The sequence below is a fragment of the Meleagris gallopavo genome, chromosome 8 (assembly GCF_905368555.1).
Source record: "Meleagris gallopavo chromosome 8, MGAL_WU_HG_1.1, whole genome shotgun sequence".
Taxonomy (NCBI): Eukaryota; Metazoa; Chordata; class Aves; order Galliformes; family Phasianidae; genus Meleagris; species Meleagris gallopavo.
The window spans coordinates 32365934-32385908 of NC_139411.1; the positions used below are offsets into that span (position 1 = coordinate 32365934).

At 43.4% G+C, this 19975-nt stretch overlaps 2 protein-coding genes across 3 annotated transcripts in view; one reads left to right on the forward strand and one right to left on the reverse strand.

The window, feature by feature from the left end:
• INSYN2A (inhibitory synaptic factor 2A) overlaps positions 1-8757 on the reverse strand; it is a 31819-nt gene extending 23062 nt beyond the window's left edge. The window contains 3 exon segments of the mRNA XM_085229835.1: positions 6207-6915; positions 6918-7310; positions 8657-8757. Coding sequence (XP_085085961.1) covers positions 6207-6915; positions 6918-7305 — 1097 coding nt within the window. The 5' untranslated portion in view covers positions 7306-7310; positions 8657-8757.
• Positions 1-19975, forward strand: part of DOCK1 (dedicator of cytokinesis 1) — a 274016-nt gene that overhangs the window by 112523 nt on the left and 141518 nt on the right. The window lies entirely within an intron of this gene.

The following is a 19975-nucleotide window of genomic DNA, read 5'->3' on the forward strand; positions in this document are numbered from 1 at the left end:
AGTTACTCCTTGAATGATACCAGGTCTTGTGGTGTCAGTCTTCTATTTGTTTTCATTAGGAGTTATGCAGGATTTTAAGTGTGAGGACTTAAGGATGGTTGTGCAGGCTGGCAGCAGGCATTGAAACAGTCTCCTCTAGGCAGTATGCAGCTCAGACCTGTAAGGAAATCTGTCCTGTGAGCAGTGGAGCTGGGAGCTGTGTCAGCACGCAGCACAGTGCTCTGCCTGGTTTGCTCTGGGGAAGGTTGCACTGCTGCTCTACAGCTGCAGCACCACTGTGAGAGCAGGAAAATGGACTTCTGTGGGGTTCTGGTGCTTATCTGGATTTCAAGGAAGGCTAAGTGAGTGTCTGAGTGATGAGCCGCGACGAGGAAATGAGCACAGAGCTGGGGGGAGAGAACCTGTAATGCATGCAAAGAGTTAGTCTTATAACTCCTTTAGCAAACTACCATTGGGAAAGCTTGAAGTTTTCATGGTATGCACTTTGAATATGGCTCACAGTTTATAGCGATACACCGTTTGGGCAATGACAAAAGTTTAGCTCTTCATCAGTAGAATTGGCTGCATGCTTAAAAAGGGGGAAGTAGTGACATGAGTGCCTGTAAGAAAAGGAAGAGGGCTGGTGTTGGGACTAGGAAGCACAGAGTGCTCCTCCCTGTACTGTGAGTTGGCATGGCAGTAGTAGAATGCTTCACTTTAAGACTTTGAGGAAACAACAGGAAAAAATGATTTATATCTGTCTCTATATGAATCACTTACATATGTTTCTAATATATATATTAAGATATTGAAAACTACTGTTTTGAATTGCAAGATCTGCAAAGCACCGATTTGTCAGAAATTATTTTTCCTTAACTTTGGAAAATGCATCTGAAGAGCTTTTGTGTCTCTGCCACAGAAAGGCAAATTGCTACAGCCTCCGAGATGTTGTGGTCCATCTAGCTCAGGAAAGCTCTATAAACAGTGTAACTCTGAAATACGACAAATGCAGTGATGCTAAAGAAATGAAGGAAATTTAGGAGGTGCTCTCAGGTAGAGTAACAGGCAGAACAGCTCTGACAGCTCCAGTGGACAAACATATATGTGAAGATCTAGAGGTGAAATTGTGTCTAGCCATCACAGTTCTACGTTCCAAAGGGCTGCTGCTATTGCGTCCTGAAACTTGGCTGCATTAACATGGTGCACAATGTGATGTAATTACTGCATCACAGATAAAGCTGGCTGTATTCTTTCTGGTTTCTCTATCTTTGTTTGCAGTGCAGCTGTTGCCTTCTTTGAAGCTTATCGACAGATTGCTTTCCTCCATTTTCAGACTTTCTCTAGAAACAATTTTCTTAAACTTTACCCGTGCTACTTTTGTAATTGAAAAAGCAAAATGAAACCAGAGAGGTTAAAAAACAAACAGTCCCAAACAAAACCATGTCATATCGTTTCTGCGGCCAGCACGCTACTTGCAAAGGCTGTGCTTTTCAGAGGTTGGATATTTGTAAGCTTTCTGAGCTTACCGTTCTCCTTAGGTGAAATAAAGAACTCGCCTGTAAGAGTATTGGCGTGTGCGTAGGTGGATTGAGTTAGCAGAGGTTGTTACTGCCTTTATTTGCTCTCTCCCCTTCACCTGAGCTGAATAGCCAGACTGTGCTTGGAGTAGCTTCTGAAAAGGGCGAAAAGCAAACAAACTGGGCAATAATTGCTTTGGCTGTCTGACTTTCATTTTTCATCGTTTTTGAGTCAGGATAAGTTTATGTTCAGCTCTTGTGATCCTGAGGGTGATTGCTTGCAGTATTTGTTAGAAGCACTGGGGTAAGGCTGCTGTTTTTCTGCGCTGGATGAAGCCCTCCTCTCTCCTTGCTTTAACATCCATGCAAACACACGCGGTTTTGCTTCGCTTTGCTGCTTAGAAATGATAATAGGGCACCCAAATATCCTGTATTCATTGGAAGGATGCTTGCAATGACATTTAAAATCCGTCCATGAGATCATATTCTTTCAAAGCCTCTTTGAATGAGCTCTCTGAACTGCTGGAGTTGTCTGGAACTGCTGCTTTCATGTTTGTTGAGAGCTCTGAATTCCTGAACCACTAACAAATGAATATAAATGATCGCTGAAACATGTTCATTTAACTCTTGTCTAATATGTAGCATTTGGCCTGGTGCAGTCAAAACACTCTGGCTCATTTTTGTATGGCAAATTGAGTGCTTTGTTTATTAAAATTACTGATTTATTGCATAATAAGAAGGGCCTTGATTACTGTTCCTTCTCACAGTAAGGATTTAAGGGGTAGGTCATTGGTGTTCCACAGCTGCAAGATATTTTCAGTTATCTGTTCATCTTCTGAGTACTTCTCTTGTTGCATATTTCACATGCAGTACCATCGTCAGCCAAGTTTTGAAATCAGTGCCTTGTATTTTGTTTTCACTCCTCTTGACTTAGTGCGGCTCCATTCAGGTAAACAGAGCAGAATTTTGGCTTGCTTAATCGAATGCACTGTGTCTGAATACAGGCATGTCTACAGCTGTTAAAGATTGCTAACAGTTTACTAGAAGATAAAGCAAGCATAATTCAGAGCCAATGACTTGTTTTGGGTCTTGGAGCTGCACAGTGCATCACGTAATAGTCAGTTCTTTTCCCCCACCTGGAGCTGGAAGCCTGAACGGAAGCTGTAGCTCTGCTACTTCTGTTCATGCATGACTTAAATCAAAGTTTGTTTAATGCCCTTGGCTGTGATTTATTTTTGTTGTTGTTGTTGTTGTTGAGACCTCCAAATAGAAAGACTGAATCGCTACTTTGCCAAAGTGTTATTAAATAATGATGCATGCAAGGAACGTACACTTTTAATAATCATCTTTGATTGGGGTGTGTGTGGATGTCACAAGCTAGCCGTGATGATTTCTAACCCGTCTCCAAATCTGTGCCATGCTGTTCAGATAGATTTAATGCGTCAAAATTATGCTGCAGCTGATGGTAAGAGCTGTGTTTCCTGACGGCCCCAACTTTGCATTCTGTGACCAATAAATTGGAGCATGATCCTCAGTCAGAGAAGAGAGGACATGATGCGTGCTCAGTGCATCAGGTTTGGGCAGCTCTGCCTCTTGTCAGGTGTTAAGGCAAGATGTTCTTTTCTTCCCCTATTTTTTCAACTGCTTTTCATCAGAGTTGAGTGCTGTATGTTGCTGCTAATTGCAGATAATGTACTACTGACATTTTGAAAAGTACACATGGATGATGTTCACCCAAAGGATGATACTGCTATCTTCAGAGATGCTGATACACTTTTGCTGGCATAGACTCATTTAGTGATGAATTGCAGTAATAGCAGTTCAAGACCTACAGCATATTAGTGAAAATGAATCTAGTGAGCACCAGTCCCATGGCACAGCAAGCACTTAAAGAACACTGATTTTCTTGAAGGGAGAAAAATCTGATTGAGAAAGTTAACTATATACTCTATATTTTTTTTCCTTTTTTTTTTTTTTTTCCTTTCTTTTTGGTCTGCAGTGCATTATTTGTATGTGTTTCTTGCTGTTTGTTGTAAGGTATTTAATATACATAAGAAATCCAATAGACTGCCATAAACACAGAACACTGCTTTTTGTTTTAGTTCCTGGCAGACTTGTATATGTCTGCCAGGGAAGCAGAGATGAAGCTGTAGTAATTCTTTCATTTTCTTGTTATAAACTGACCTAACAGGAGTCAGGGGCTGTTAAAGGAAGAAATGTCAACACCCTGAAATTGAGAAGATACGTGATGGTTTGTGTACACAGCGGTTGGTCTTGGTGGCAAAATGTTGTCAAAATGAATGCGGTAATGGACAAGAATTATTGGAAAAAAAGGGCAGAGTAGCTTTTATTGAAATGGTTGCCTAATTTGAGGGAAATAAGGGTAAAGATACGCTTTCAGTTAATAATGCACCAGTGCTTTGCATGAGAACAGACGGTTCTTCCAGCTCTGGAATACAGTCAGTAGAGAACAGAAGCATCCCAGGTATAGTGCTGGGCTCCTTTTTGCATCTCCTTGTATATCTCCCAGGTGCTAAGAAGTTAAATGAATCCAGAATACAGGGATTCCTAAAGCAGGAGAAAATGTACAAGTATGCATCTCTCTCCTTTCCTCCATCACCATCCCCACATCCTTCGTGTCTGGCCATGAGGAGGCACATCTGGGACAAGCCCAGGGCATGTGCATGGGGAGCTGGAAGAGCTTTGCTGCTCATTCTAAGTTTTGAGGCATTTCAATGCCCTTGTATTTAAAACAAACCTTCATCTGAAGGCTTACTTTGATTTGTAGATATTTTGCCTCTAGTTTTTATAATTAACCTGCAGTGCTGGTGTAACTGCCACTGGTTATGATTTTGCAGTTAACATCAAAGAATCAGTAAAACATCTTAATTGCCTCTTTCACACACCAGAAATGAGTTCAAAACGTGATGTATCTTTGGGTGGTGGAGAAGGACCGTTTCACCATTGCCACATAACCTATGGGGAAAAAGTAGAAGAGTGCTACTAAATAGGCTTTTTGATCAAATCTAATACAGCCTTGTAGACTCTTACACTGATATCTGTATATAAGAGGCAGTACAGTCTTGTGAAGAACTGGAATTCACAGGTAGTCCCACTGTTTTAGAGCCAATATAGGCTACAGCTTTGTCTGGTTAGCAGCTTCAGAGGGACGATTTGAAGATATTAGCAACCATTTTAGTTTGAGCAAGACCTCTTTTGTGCTGAGGGCATGAATGCCATTCAAATGCTGGGTACATGAAATGGGTCAGCTGTAAAATTAAAAATAAGTATTTGTGGGATGCGCTTTCTAGTATCGTTGGGAAAACAAAAAAATGACATGTAGGTGTATGGAGGGAACACTTATTTATAGCAGGTCACTTTGTGGTAGGTGTGTGTGTTTCATACTTGCAGGTTCAAAATGATCAGATTATGAGTTATGACTGAGAAATATTTTTCTGTGTCTTGTGATTTAACAAGCATCATGTCACAGAATCACAGAATGGCTTGGGTTGGAACAGACCTCAAGGATCATCACTTCTTTCTGATTCCTGTTTAGTTTTGTAAGTTAATAAAGCCAGAGGAATATTTTTTCAGAATAACTATGAAAAAAATAAAAATCCGTATGTTGCTTTCAGCTGGAGCAAGAAGGTTCCCAGCCCAAAGATCTGGGAACTGACGCAATATTTTCAAAGCACTATGACTAGCTCTAGAACAAGCTAAAAATGCTAAGGTGGTGTTAAAGAATTTGTCCAACAGCTAAGATTATCTTTCTCAATACTTATTGCTAACCAGATACTTTCCAAACTCCTAGAGGAAGAATTAAATTACAAATCTAAGATATATGTTTTTGACTGAAATTTAAGGACATACTGCCTTAAGGAGCAAGATCCACTGGTTTCTGATTTTAAAATCCAGATTTCTTCTGAGAAATCATAACTTAACAGTGCACGCACATTCTGAATGTATTTGCTGAATAAGTATTAGCAGCTAAGTCTGAAAAATGTTTTAGAGAATGCAAGAGACAGGCTGAGCTCTCAGTAAGGACTGCATTGTGTTTCAGGAACCAGTGCTTGTGATGCATTCAGAGTTGATGGCAGTTACATAAGTTGGGGTGAACAGAACTTTTTTTTTTGTCCTTAAGAATTTATCATGTATAGAAAAGTACGAATGCTACAAAGACTTGATACTCCAACTTCTTATTCCGTTCTCTTAAACATTTCAGAAAGTGAAAGCAAAGCAAACAGGATTCATATGCTATTAATGGAATTGTATCAGGAGTTATAATACTCTCCCCTGTCTGTTAAGTTCTTACAAAGTGAGGATTCTCCCTCTGTTCCTCATGCCATGTCAGGTTGCTGCCTTAAATCCTGGCTTAGGAGGGGCTGCTTCCGAGCTCGTGAGAAAGCTGTGCAGGAGCTCGGTGCCAATCTGGGCCTCAGCTCATTACATCCCCATGTATTTTGAGCAGCAGAGATACAGTGTAAGGCTTTCCCTACATGACTACCTAAGGACGTTCTGCTGTGATGTGCAGATAGCAAATCTGCTCGTGCAGCCGGCAGGCTCTCTAGGACTCCCAGCATGTACAGCTCAGTGATAGGAGGCAGAACTTGGCGCTATGCAGAGGGGCACGGGACTGCTGATGGGAACCAACATAAGCAAAATCTACCACAGCACATACAGGAGAAAGCATTTAAACCAGTTTGTACTCACCCTTCTCTGTGAGCTTCTCCTTTCTCTAGCTCCTGTATGACACCCAACAACACTTTGATGGTTTCCTGACTCGAGCTGATCAAATTTTCCATCATCTGAAGCTGCGCTTTCAAGTCCACAACTTCCGTGTGAGGCACGATTTGTTGGCATTCCTCGCTCAGGGCGACGGCAGCCTGGCAGGGCTGCGCAGCCTCCATGGGCGCCGCGTTCACCTGCAGGCCCCGCTCGCTACATTCGCTGGCCCGGCACTGCGCCTGCGACGGGCAGGCGGCCGCATCTCCCGCCTGGGCCTGCACGCCATTCAGATGCACGGTCCTCTTTTTGTCCTCCTCGCCCGCCGGGCACAGCGACCAGTCGGGCTCGGGCTGCGAGGCGTCCGGGCCGCCTGCCGGCAGGTAGACGGTGGCCACTTCTGTCTTAAACACCCTCCCGTGGAGGGGCTGGCCCGGCTCCTCGGCTCCCGGCTTGCCCTTGCCGGGCTCGGCCGCGTTGAGGAGGCTGCAGCCGTGCAGCTCAGCGCTCTGCCAGGTCCAGGCTGCGCCGGGCCCTGTGCTCGCCCGCTCGCCCACGTGGGAGATGAACTCGGCCGTCTGCAGGCTGCCGGCCTTCTTGCCCCACTGACTGCCGTCCTCCGAGCTCCTGCTGTCCTTCTCCTTAATATCTATCAGGAAGCCGTTGTTTTCACTCTTAAAGGTGTCGACAGCCGAGCGCTTTTAATGATATTCCCTTTTTTCCGGTCCAAAGGAAAGGTCTGGTAACACTTCTTGAGATCGGGGGATGTCTGAACTCCTGTGCTCTTGGTGACGTTGGGGATGGACCTCCGGGCAGGCACCGTCATGTATTTGCGATACGCCGTTTTGTAGGAAACGGGCTTGGCTTCTCTTTTGTCTGTATCCTGGGTGGTGGAGAGCTGCTTGTCCCGCTGCTCGTTCTGGGCCTCGCAGATATCCTTAAATCTCACCTGCAGGGCTTTGTTGCGTTTCTTTATCTGCCGGTTGGGATCCAGTGCATATTTCATCTCCAAAGCGAGCGAAGCTGCGGGCTCAACTTCGCTTTCCGAGGTGGTGAGTAAGCATTTGCTGGGCTCCTTACTCACCATGTTGCCTGCATTAAAAACAGTTTGAAAAGAAAAGCCTTGTGTTACAACAGAAATAGCAGTTACTCCCAAAGCTTGCAAGATGTGAGCTGTGTCCCCGTGTTCTGACTGAAATGACTGGTACCCTCAACCCTTTTAGCTCCATTCCCTTAATTAAGTCACAAGTTTTCACATTAGATGTTGGTCGTTTGCTAGAAGTGTTGAACTGGCATTGCTTTTTACAGTATGCTCGCTTACAAGGTGAGTTGTTCTCGGTTCCTCTGTGTAATACATCTGCATCTTTGAGAGAGGGTTCTTTAATTTCTCATTCCAGTTGTCACTATCTGGATTTTCTTTAAGTCTACCTCATAGCTAAACCTACAGTCCGGGTGTAGATGAATTATCAGCAAGCGGTTGGTATTGCTGCATGCGTAAACTTTATGATCTCAGGAAATTGTTGGAAGAAGTCAGCAGTGTGTAAATTAATTTTGCTCCAAATGCCAAACAACCCACTTTAACTAGAAGCACTAATATACCTTTGTAACAGACCTTCTTATCCCCAAAGATCCTAAAGCACTAAAAAATAAGAAAAAAAAAAAAACAACAAAAAACCCTGTGATGAGTCACAGCAATGACTTAATCTTCTATTGAAATATGAGCACCTCCTCAAGGATGAAAAGATGTCAACTGCTTAACGCAGCACAGAGCAAAGAAACCCCAACAACTCTATCTCTGCACAGATCATGTGGGATCTGTAGTAACTGGATGGTTAAGACCTCATTTTTACACTTCATTTGAAGTTGTCATTTTTAGTCTCCTATTGCACAAATTCCTCCCTAATGCTGAAATTTACTGAATTAGCAAATTCTTACTTAATCCAGGTATTCTGCACATATCTCCTATTTCAACACTGATGTGCCTTCGGAGGGACCCAGACTAAAATATAAAATGAGTATAGGGACTTTCAGGTATGGTATATCTGAAATAAGCTTTTGATTAAAATTCTTCAACTTGAAGAGTTAATTGCCACAATGGGGTGTGCTTTACAAAATTAGCTCTCGAGTGAATCCTTATGACTAGGCTATATTAGATTTAATTTAAGAAAACATAATAGAGATGCCATTTTCAATGGTAAATTGAATGTTGATGGTTTCTTTTTTTGTTTGTTTTAAAGTAATTGTAACCCTAGGAGTTACTAAGACACTCAAGAACGCATGGCAGACAACCTGCATACTGCAAGGTTGGGCTTCTGGGTTATCTGATTGCCTGCAAAAGTTTCCAGCAAACGTGTCATTAAACATTTATCATCATTTTGCTCCCCCAGTTCAAGCTGTTTGCAAACAAGAGGTATTCTATGTGGTTTGCTTTTTTCTACCTAATTTGTCACATTCAGGTAGCAGTGAGTGAGAAGTGCTTCTTTTAAGGGTAGGTTTCTGTCTGAATCTGCGTGAGGCAGAAGAAAGTCCTTAAAGAGAACAAAAAGGGAGAAAATTCAGAAGGTAGCCATTTAAATAATGGGATCTTAGATTGCTATATGTGAGTTTTCAAACCAAATACATACATATGTGTAAGCATAATACATGATACCAGCGTGACCAAGCCCCTCCTGTTACGGGATTGTAGAGTGGAACTACTGGAGGGAGGCCTGAAGATGAAACTGAAGCTGAATATGGTGTCACCGTGATCTCTTACGTTGTGCCGGGGTATCTGAGTGTAAGGTCAGCTATCCCTGTGCCTGCAATAAATGATATACAAAGATGGAGACATTTTTGCAGGAAAAAAGTGAACTACATAGGAATATCAGGAATTTTTTGTTCCAGCTTAAGCGTACAGTTGTGCTGTATGTAGAATGTTAGTATCCTATACTAAGTGTTTAGGGGTCTCTTAATTATATTATGTTTGCAGAAGTTATTACATTAATGTTTGAAGTTATACCCCCATTTGATTCTGTATACAGAATCCCATTGGTTCAAATCTTCCAAAGGTAGTGATGGTAGAAATATGTCCACCTGTCTACCTAAAGGTGGGAGTTTAGAATTCTTTACTGAATATTGAAGTGCTTAATAAATATACAGCTGTATAGCCATCGGCCTGCCATTGTGCTGTTGTAGCTGTGTTGTAAAAGCTGGTGTTAAAGGAAAAACTGCAATTTCATAAACATAGAACTATTGGAAGCAAGTCCTCCTCCGTAACTCTCCTAGATCTGGTAAATCAGTGAATTTGCCCCCAAAATGAATAACAGAAATTCAAGAACCACTGTATCCAGTAGTTGTTTGGTGACTTTTTGCACTGTTAAGATATTTTACAAAGTATGATGTAGTAGAAAGATGTGAAATACATATGAAGTAGAAGAATTATGACTGAAAAGAGGACACGTTTTTACCTGTAAAAGAAGCTTACAAAAATTGTTGTTAGATCTGGAAGTCGCTTACAGCAGACATCACTTAAGATACCTTAAAGTAATCAGCATTCCTGGAGTAGTGGGTTTGCTGGCACTTTGCTAGTGGATCCTACTGTAAAATAACACACAATTTATTGTAAAGTACTGGCTTGGTATTTTATTAGTACACATCCAAACTGTCTCCATTTTAGGATTATTTGGGAGACTATTTGGAGATTATTTGGGAGACTATTGTACCCCTTCATCTTGGTGGATCCCTGGGTCTGTTTGGGATGACTTACCAGGCAGAATTAATGGAGTCTCTAACCCAGACAAAACCAGGAGTCTGGTGATATTCTACAGAATAGAAATAGATAAACAGGGCACTCTATTCGTGCTGCAGTTCATTTTAAGCATGCCTTCAACAGCCAATAATTGACTCTTCAAAATGCTTGTTTCTCTTTCTCAGTAGCACAGGCCTGATTGATTTAGCTAATCTAGAGCTCTAGTATCTTGGACTAATAATTTCATCAATATCTGTGACTAAGAATTACAGCAACCAAAAGAACTACATTTTTGCTCAGTTCTATGTCTGTCTCCAAGGTGAACTGTATGTGCACATTGGCAAGCAAAACGGCTGAGCAAAGAGTTGATTTTGAGTTGGTTATTTAACACACAAATGTTTATATAATACTTAGTTTTGTTTCACTGATGTTTTGGACAAAGTGTTGGCCTCAATCTTGGTTTACTTAGACAATAAAATGTACTTTTTAGGGAGTCACGTTTAATCATCCCACTTGTATTTGTGATCACACAGTGCTGGAGGTCTACCTTCTTTCCACTAAACACAGTACCAAAATTCATGTTGATTTCATGGGGAACAGGAACATGTCATAGGCATGTTGACCTGACCAGATCTGGACCTGGTCTGGTAAATGGGAAAAGGAAATCTCAGTATCATTTGTTTCCTTTCCTCCTCCTTATCTGTAATTCTACTGCTTGTTACTCGACATGGTGTATGCTGGAGTACAAGGAAAGGCTGGTATATGGAAAATGGGCAATTGTAAAATGTGCTACAAGGTGCATTGTTTTTTTGGTTACGTTGGGAAACTACTGAGATGGAGATTCAGAATCTGTGTAAGTATGGCAGAGTCGATGGCTGACTCTCACCAGGCTCAGAAAAGCTTTGGATTTGCATTCCAGTTGCAGATGCCAGAAGAGATAACACATTATACTATTTGTCTATACTTACTCTAAACAAACCCTGATTGTGTGACACAATTTGCAAAGCAAAATATTTAATAATCACAGAGCTTATTTTTCAGTTTTTAGCCTGGATTTGTTTATAAATTCCTGGCTGATTACACCTAAGCAGGGTTCCCTTATGTTTGAAAATGGAAGTAAACTATTAAATGATAGTAATAAAATGGTACACAGAGAATCCTTAAGTTTGCACAAAATCTTCAGGGTAGGTCATGGAAACCACCTTCTTTGTTCAGCTAAATAAATGCCTCCCTTTCTACCCTTCACGTAGAGACACTGCCTAGATTTCCTCCTCAAGTTATGTGGCGCAGTGGGTTCCCAGCAGTATGTATTAATAAACAGTGTGGACTTAAACTTCCCAATTTCTAAATGCAGCTGATAAGCAGAGATGCCAATCTGTGTGTTTTCAGGCCCCGTGAAGGCACTGGAGATGCAGCTGTAAACTTCTGTCCACAGCAGAACAGCACAAAGGTGTCTGTGGATGTATTTAATAGATTAAAGAAAGGGATTGCAAATGATTGGACTTTACTGTGTATAGGAAAGGTGATTGGTGATATGCAGCTCGTTCTGGCTTCTGAAGGCTGTACTTTCTCATGAGAAATCCTGCCTTGCATGCTGTCTTTATGCATCATCATACAACTTAATAATATATATTTGTTTTTCAAAAATGATTTTGTAAGTTGTCTTTTAAGTATACGCATGGTCTCTAATCTATTTCCATCATTAAAATGGGCATTAGAAAGAAACTGTGATTGACTGCCTGTGACTGTAATACCAGATGGAAGCCTATTTTCTTGGTAGATTCTAAATGTACCATTGTGTAGACCAGTGATAGCAAGATACTGTACAGGTAATCAGAATATTTTTCGTAATTTTGAGTTTAATAGGCTACCTCTGATGGTATGTTTTTATTTCTCCCACTGTCACACATTACGACTTTCACCTATTTTAGGAGCATTTTCACTCTTTTCAAAGGAATCCACTGTTATTAACCAACCATGTTGTTACGATGCAAACTTAACAAATAATATGACAGTGACCTGAATGCTAAATGAGTGAATTCCAATGAGCAAAACTGGACTGATAAGGAAGAAATGTATTGGGAAATACTAATCATCTTAGCCATTTATTAATTAGTAGCTGTTTGAGAAACTTTTTCCACGTTACAATTTTTACAGAGGTTTAATACGCAGGTATGAGGATGAAATATGACTTGCAGATACATTTAAGGCCTGACCCATTTTTGTGGTTTAAAAAGTACAGATGGCTATTAGGGAAAAAACCACTACGCCTTATGACATAGAAAACTGACGTGGTAGAGCAGTCTGTCTTCCTTTTATCAGAATTGTTCATGTAGAATAATAGAGTTAGCAGTGCTGGTAAATGTCAAACTAATATTTTTTTTTTAAACTCTGTTCTGAACCCCTTAAGCACTGAACTTGAATTTTCTCTCTTGAACTTCCTTAGTCATTGCTCAGTGCTGAATTCATTCTTCTTGCTGCGTTCATAGATTCTGTATTTTATCAAGCAGAGGGCAAATTGCCGTAGCCTGATAATCTTCCTGTTTTGAGAAGTTTGTACCACTTCAGTGAATTACAGAGCATTACCACCAATTGCCTAACTCGGGTTTTTCACTCTGTGGTCCAGAGATTGTTGAGATTGTCTACCTACATTATTGATGAGAGACCTTTGGTAGCGTTGTGCTGGCTGTTAGCACAATCTCCAGAAACAAGCAGGCAGATGGACTCTGATTTTTGCAGGTCTGTTCCAACTGAACTGTTGTATCTATCGATCATCTCGTTTCAGTGATGACATGAGACTGCTTCTTAATTGCCTTGAAAGTCTTCCTTTGGTGTAAGTGGGACCACGTGGCATTTGATTTTCCCTTTTTTTTCTCCCACCCACTGGTAGGCTCTGTACGAATGTTGTATAAAAATAATATCCTACCTCATAGCTGAAATGGACTGTAAATGCCTTTAAATGCTCTTGTGAGCTTTTGTTTTATAGCTAAGTGGCTACAAATAAAATATATGGTATAAGAAGCCTGTGGAATTTCAGATAGAAAAGTTACATGCAGCAGGATAAACTACTTAAAATTTCCTGACAAAACAGTTTCTCTGAATGCACAAACTGATGTTGGTTATTTTCTACAACTTTGATGTCTGCTATGTGGTCTGAGGACAGTTTTATTAATAATTCTTAGTTTTTGATGCTTCCTATATTGTTACATGCATAAGATCGAGTTATCCGTCCATGGTGATAAAATCCTGTACAATAAGATGTACAGGATTTTCCCCTAAGATGTTTGTGCAGTGAATATTAATGCTAATAGATTTGCACTTACATAATACAGACCCCTGTGGTTTTAGTTAATAACTATTTACTTCATATTGGAACAAATTCAATGTCAAAAGATATTCCCTGTCAATTCACAGCATTCATAGAGTTGTTACAATATCAAACATTTGCTAGAATTTACTGTACTGGAAAGAATAACAGTGCTATTACAAGAATTATGCTTATTTTTCTTTATGTATTATGCAGCTATTGCTACTATAAAAATCTGGGAAAGGTTTATTAGCATTATTTTGCCATGTAAATCTGTGTGACTCTTTCAGCATTACAGCTGATATTCGTAGTACAAGGATGTTGCTGAGGATGTGTTGCTAGGAGAATTGCAAATAGTTCTGCTTATACTGTACTGTCTTCCAGCAGTCCAAAAGCCAGTGTGCTCTCACTGCAAGGCTTTTTCATTTCTATGGCAGTTTCTGTTCAATAATTTAAGCAGCAAGCTGTTAAAATAGGAACTTAAGGACAGTTCCTTATCTGCATTATTGTTTAATACAAACCTTTAATTGTTCTCAGTAAACATCGGTAGTTTTTGTGGGTGTTCAGAGGGAAAAAAAGAAGATAAAATGCATCAAATGATGACAGGAAAAAGCAGTTCTGTTCCTCAGCCTCAGCCCACGGGTTTGCCAAATGGTCAGACCTCCAGAGAGAGCCATCTGGGCCCAGGGCACTGGGAAATCCTCGGCTGCATGCATCGACACCAAATACAGTTTGTCTTTTCTCATCCCAGCTTTTCAAATGTTGTTGGGCAGATAAAGATGGAAAGAGAGAAGCAGATTCCAGCTCCATTCTTGAGCCTTACGTCCTCCCTTCTGCAGGATGAGGGTTGGGTGCCACGCGATGGGAACCTCACTGCAGGGCAAATCGGTTGTGTAGGCTGTGCTCCAGCCTGCTCCGAATGGGAGATGATAGACAGAGGTCAGCAGTTGCAAGGCATCAGAACACTGCCAGCTCTTTCTGGCTGGATTATGGTTACATGCAGATAAGTGTAAGGAGGGTGTGAAGCGGGGCTGGAGGATGTTGGGTAATTTAGGGCTAAAACCTGACATCGTTATCAGGGTGTTAATTGATGAATAACATCAGTCTAGGAGATTTGTACTTGCACTCCAGTGCTGTCACTGGGAAATACATGCCATGTAATTTTCACCTTCTCGAGCAGGACACTTGTGAGCAGCTTTTAGTTTCAAGCAGGTTCTGGTTCTGGCTTTGCTGTAGCTGTAAATTGTTAGCGTGCAGTTAGAGCTGAGTGTGCTGACGGTGGGAAAGGAGAGAGGGACACAAATCAGTCTGACTTCTGCAGCAGGAAAGGAGGGTGTGAAAATGAACACTGGCTACCTGAAGAGTGACACTTAATTGCTGTGCTGTGTAAATTTTCTTTCGTCAAAGCTGGTTCTACAATGTTTCTGAAATAACTTGAGGGAAGAGCTCAACTCTGATGTGAGGTGAAGCTGTGTTAAATTTGAACGTGAATTGCAAAAGCCCCAAATCTCAAATCCCAGAGTCTCAAATTCTCATCACACATGAGGAATGTGGAACGAGTGGAGCCTGTGGGCAGCACAGGTGTTCCAGATCACAAGAAAAACTGATTTGAGTTCAATATGGGGAGAACTGGGTGGAGAATGAAGGGGAAAGCAATGTGAGCAGGCGTGGATGGTGTGGGGATGTAAATTGCCTCCAGGCTTCATGAACCTGTGAGACAACGTGGAGGAAGAGCTTTCAAAACATTCTGGTGTTGTAGGATGGGTTATTTGTGGCACGGACGATTAGGAAGTGCATTAAAATAATAATTAAAGATCCTCTTAGGGATATTTATATGGCCCCTTTGTCAGCTTGAGTTATATACTCTGCTTATCTGGAATGTGGGATTGTGGCTGTGAAGTCCCCTATTATTAATCGGAATTGCCTGAATAACGCTCTAGGCACCAGAATTGCCTGCTAGTCAGATAATTTGCATCATTTTTATCGGGGCTTTGTGTGTTTTTATACTCACACAAAGTGTGAATGCAGGAATGTAACACATTTTTCTCACCGGCTCGCGCAGGACTGCTAAAAGACACAGATTCACCTTGAATGGAGCAACTTAGGCCCAGCTTATAGAAGGGATCAGTGTTCTTGGTGTTAACAGGCAGTTCAAGCATAATTTCTTGCTGAATTACTTTCTTCAGCATTGGGATGTTTTGTCTGTTCCTTTGTCAGCTCTCAGAGATACTGCAGTATTTTATTTCCTGGTGGCCTCGATACACAAAAATGTATTAAAGTGATCCACAACTCAAATGTCTTTACTTGCAGCTCTCTCCTCATATCTGACTGTATTTGCAGAAAAGAATAATGAATGTAACAACAAAAGGGGCACGAACAACCAATTACTAATGATTTGAAGGAGACTGGGCTTGCTGTAAATGTTTCTTATTTACATATAAATCACAAATGCTATTGATTTGATTGAATTCTCTCTTCTTCCATCTTTTCCCAGGGAGAGCAGAAGCTAACAAGCCCCAAACCACTTTCCACATTCTAACTTTACAACGCAGTCCTGAAGCTACAAACCTGCTTACATAGTTTTATATTAAGCAGGATAGAGGCTCTTTTTTTAATATTTTTTAAGTCACACCATGGTTCAAACATGGGGGGCTTGGTTGGGTTGGAGCTCTGACCTCATGGACTCCATCAAGAGCAGCTCAGGTGTGAGCGCTCCTCACTGCTGCGCTTTGGTGGCAGCTCTGTGCTCTGCTGACTCTTCCTCTCTCCACACCATACAGGCTCACCTGCCTTTGCTTTTGTTGGTAAAGCTGTTTAGTTTTATAACAAATGTGCCACGGCGTGCATGGATGGGCAGAAATTACAGGAGCTGCTTGCTTCTCTTCCCCATGGATAGTGGGAACATGAGTTCAAGCTGGGATTCGGTCCATAGAACTTCAGTACCAATAATAAGGAATCACTGCACCAGGGCAAATGGAAGTAAATGCACACAGAGGAAAAAGACTTCAGGTCTTTGGTAAATTGGTTGCAGAAGTTATGTGCATTTGTGTTCTTGGATCCACCATCTGACTGCAGTTTTTTCTGACTCGTTCAATGAAACTAGAGTTTGTTGGGAGAGGATTTTAGGAACCACGCTGGAGTGGCTCTGCAGGAGTAGCTTTATTCAGGACTCCTGTATTGACAGTGAATACCAAAGGCTCATTTCATATACAGCTTGTCCACTCTAAGCCATACAGTCAAATCCCTGACAGCATGTAACTGGTTACAGATGGGCTGCTTCAGCTCAGTTTTGGTGGCTGCAGCATCAGAGATGCAGATCGAGGTGGCATTACAGAGATGTTTAACGCAGCGTGGGCTGAGTTTGAGGCCATTGCCAGCAAACTGCCCAGATTTGGGAGCTGGGCATGTGGTGGAACCTCAGTACCTCCTCGTTAGGACAAGAATTTCCTCTTGTAATGAGAGTTTAAGAAGTTCAGATCTGCATCCAAGTGCTGCAGGACTTGGAGGCCTCCAGAGCCAGGGCTTTTACATTCATCCCGTGTTGTTCAGGCAGTGAAAATGGCCCGTATTCCCTTCTATGCTTCTCTATTTAAATCTTGGATTTGGCTGCAATAATTATTGCTGGACTAAAATGAGCCCATGCCCTTTTGCCACTGATAGGAAAAAAAGTAGGTAAAGAGGAGGACATCAAAAGCAGCTGATGCAACACTGCGTTGTTATTGTTACAACATGTATCTTTATGGGACTGCTATTCCTGTGTGTAACTTGAAAGCAGGTGACTTAAGGCAGAGGGCATTGCAAATCTGCAAACAAATTGAACTACTCTGAGGTATGACGGGATCATCCAGCAGAGAACCTATTTTCTGCCTGAAAGTAGTAGCCTCGGAGTCAATTGACTTCAAAGCGGTGATGTGCCACTAAAATAAGAGAATGCTCTGATCATCTTCTGTGTAGTCAATAATCGTTTAAGACTGACTGTTGGTACCCAGGGAGTCGCACCTGTGTACGTCCATAGGTTACACAGCATTGTTCCGAGCAGAATAAAAGCAAACTCTACTTCCCAAAAGGCTGAATGTGGAACTCCCACCGCATTCACCACACTGAGGTGGGTTTTTTTTACTTAAAAAGCTTGCTATGTCATTTCCTTCAAGCCTACTGAATCTAAAAAGATAGACAAGATGTAAGTTAGCACTGTGCTGTAAAACAGGTACAGATTGGTTGCTAACGTGATTTTTAATCCTGCATAGATTTTCAGCAGTGCTTCAAATAGTGGCTGTCACGAGGCATGAAACAACACCTTTTCAATATCTGATTTAAGCAAGCTTTCTTTGTGTGTCATTTCCCCAAGGACTGTGAATTTTGTGACTGTACATCCTAAGTTCTCCCTGCCAAGTTGACTGTGGCCGTGCGAGGAGCTGCCGTGCGATACGCAGCTCGGTTGCTTTGCAGAGGTATCCTTACACTTAGCACAGCTTAGCTTTTGGCAAGCTGATAGGTTTCCCCAGCTCTCACTCCCCCATCTGTGCCACAGCACAGAGTTTGGTTGCTCTGAAATTCTCCAGCACAGGATAAACAAAACATTAACGTCTCCCTGTGTCGTCTGTGGGTCTCTGGCAGCAGAAGAGTTGTGCTGACCAGTAGTGTTCAGTCCCTGGTAGTGCACACCAGGAGCCAGCTCACACGCTGGGTTGCTGCTTGTGCAGGCTCTGGGGCTCTCAGCTCGACTCTCTTTACACGTTCATCTGCATCAACTTAGCTGCTCATCTGCCTCCAAATTTATTACAGATGCTCTGCATCTGTGATACAGAAAAGACTTCTGACATTGAAATAGTTAACTGGGAAAGAAACGCAGCGGTGATCTTAGGAGCTACTTGCTCGTGTGCTTTGTTAGTGGGAAGGGTGCAGTGCTGTCCCTCGGTAAGTGACTGAGCCACGGTGCTGCTCCCTGCTGCCTTTTGGTTCTGTGTGTGCGGTAAGGCTGGGGAAAGGCACTGCTTTCACTCCAGATTACAAACGTTTGGAGCATCCTCTTAAAATATATACGGCATTAATAACTATGGAGCCCTAAAGAACACATCTCCCATCAAGGGCACTGTGATGTCCTTACCAAGAGGAAAAAAAAAAGCTTATTTAGTGTCAGCCTTCTCCAGTGAGCTCATTCTGGGCAGCACTATGCTTTAAATGCAGTGGAACAGCACCTTAAACTCGAGGGCGGTAATTTTATTTTACAGCTGCTCATTAGGAGCACTCAGATTAGCAGTGTACATCATGTATTTCCACTGAAGCCAAGGACTGTGCCACCACTGTATGGAGCAGGGCTGTGGGTGACAAAGTAGTGATGTCTGAGCTCTGACAGATCTCCATCCGAGCTGCTCGTGCTCGCTGGTAATGCCAGAACAAAATGCAGCTTTTAACTTGCACCTGCTTTTTGGACTTGGGGAACAGAATTGCTGTAGTGAGAGGAAGGCAGGGGCATGCTGGTAGAACACCCCTCGGCCTCTCCTGGGGAATATGCTCCTTCTCCTCCACACCGGTTGTTTCTACTAGAGGTGTTTGTTTGCAGTGTTGCATTAAATGCAGCGCATGGCTCGGATGGTGACAGCCATGTGATTTCAGCGAGGAGTTCTTCATCCAGCAGCGAGATTTTAACCTTGATATATACAGCACTGCTGTCAGCACTGTGATTATGGGCAGTAATCGCCAGCGTACACTTAAGCAGAGGGATGAATCTCCTCTCTATTAGGCATGACCCGTTTTGTCTTTTCTCGCTACTTTCCAATGTTTCATAGAAAAAAAATAACGCTGCTCAGGGGTAGGAAAATCAGCTCCGTGCAAACTTCCCGACCTCAGGAGCGAAACCCTCTCCGCAGCAGCTGAGCCCCCCAAGGTCAAACCCAGCGCTCCACCACCTCCACATCCCATGGCAGCTCTGGGGCCCGGGGCCAGGCCCTGGGGGACGGCAGTGCGAGCTTCAGGCTGCGCTCTCCGCATTCCCCGCTGCTCCACGTCGCCCTGCCGCCTCCCCACCGCCCGTTGCAGCCTGCACCCCTCGCTGCTGGGAGCTCCTGACCTCGATGCTCGGCGTCCCGTCTGCCCGCTGCGCTTCCACCCCGTCTCCCATCGAGCGGTGCTGGTGACAGGGGCTCGGAGCGTTAAGGGCACGTTCCTGGGCGAGGAGCTGCCTCCCAGCGCTGCTCGCCCGCAGAACGGCGGCCTTGAGGCGAGGCGGTTTTGGGGCCGGTTGCCCCGAAGTGCCACACCGCAAGTTGGGCGCTGCGCGGGGATCTCGGCGCCGAGCGAAGGAGCGGCGGCAGCTCCTCGCGTCCCTCCCTAGGCTGGGCTCCGCGCTCCGCGCCCGCACAGCGCCGTGCCGCCGGCTCTCCCCGCTGTTTCCCGGCGGAAAGCGGCGGTGCGGACACGCACGGCGCGCATCTTCCCTTCTCCGCCGTGAAAGTTAGAGCGCGCAGCGGCTGCCAGGCGGCTCCGGATTGCGTAACGGCGGAGCTCCGCGCTTAGCCTCGGAAGTTTCCCCCATAGAAACGGGGACGCGAGGCGCCCGCAGCGCTCCCCGGGCTCGGGGCAGCCCACGCCGGGCGCCGTTCCGCGGCGGGTCCCTTACCTCGTGCTCCTCACAGCCGGGCGCGGGTCTGGGCGCTCGCTGGGCGCCGCATCTCCCTCCGGGCGCCGGGGCGGGCTGGCGGCGAGAAGCAGCGCGGCTGGGGC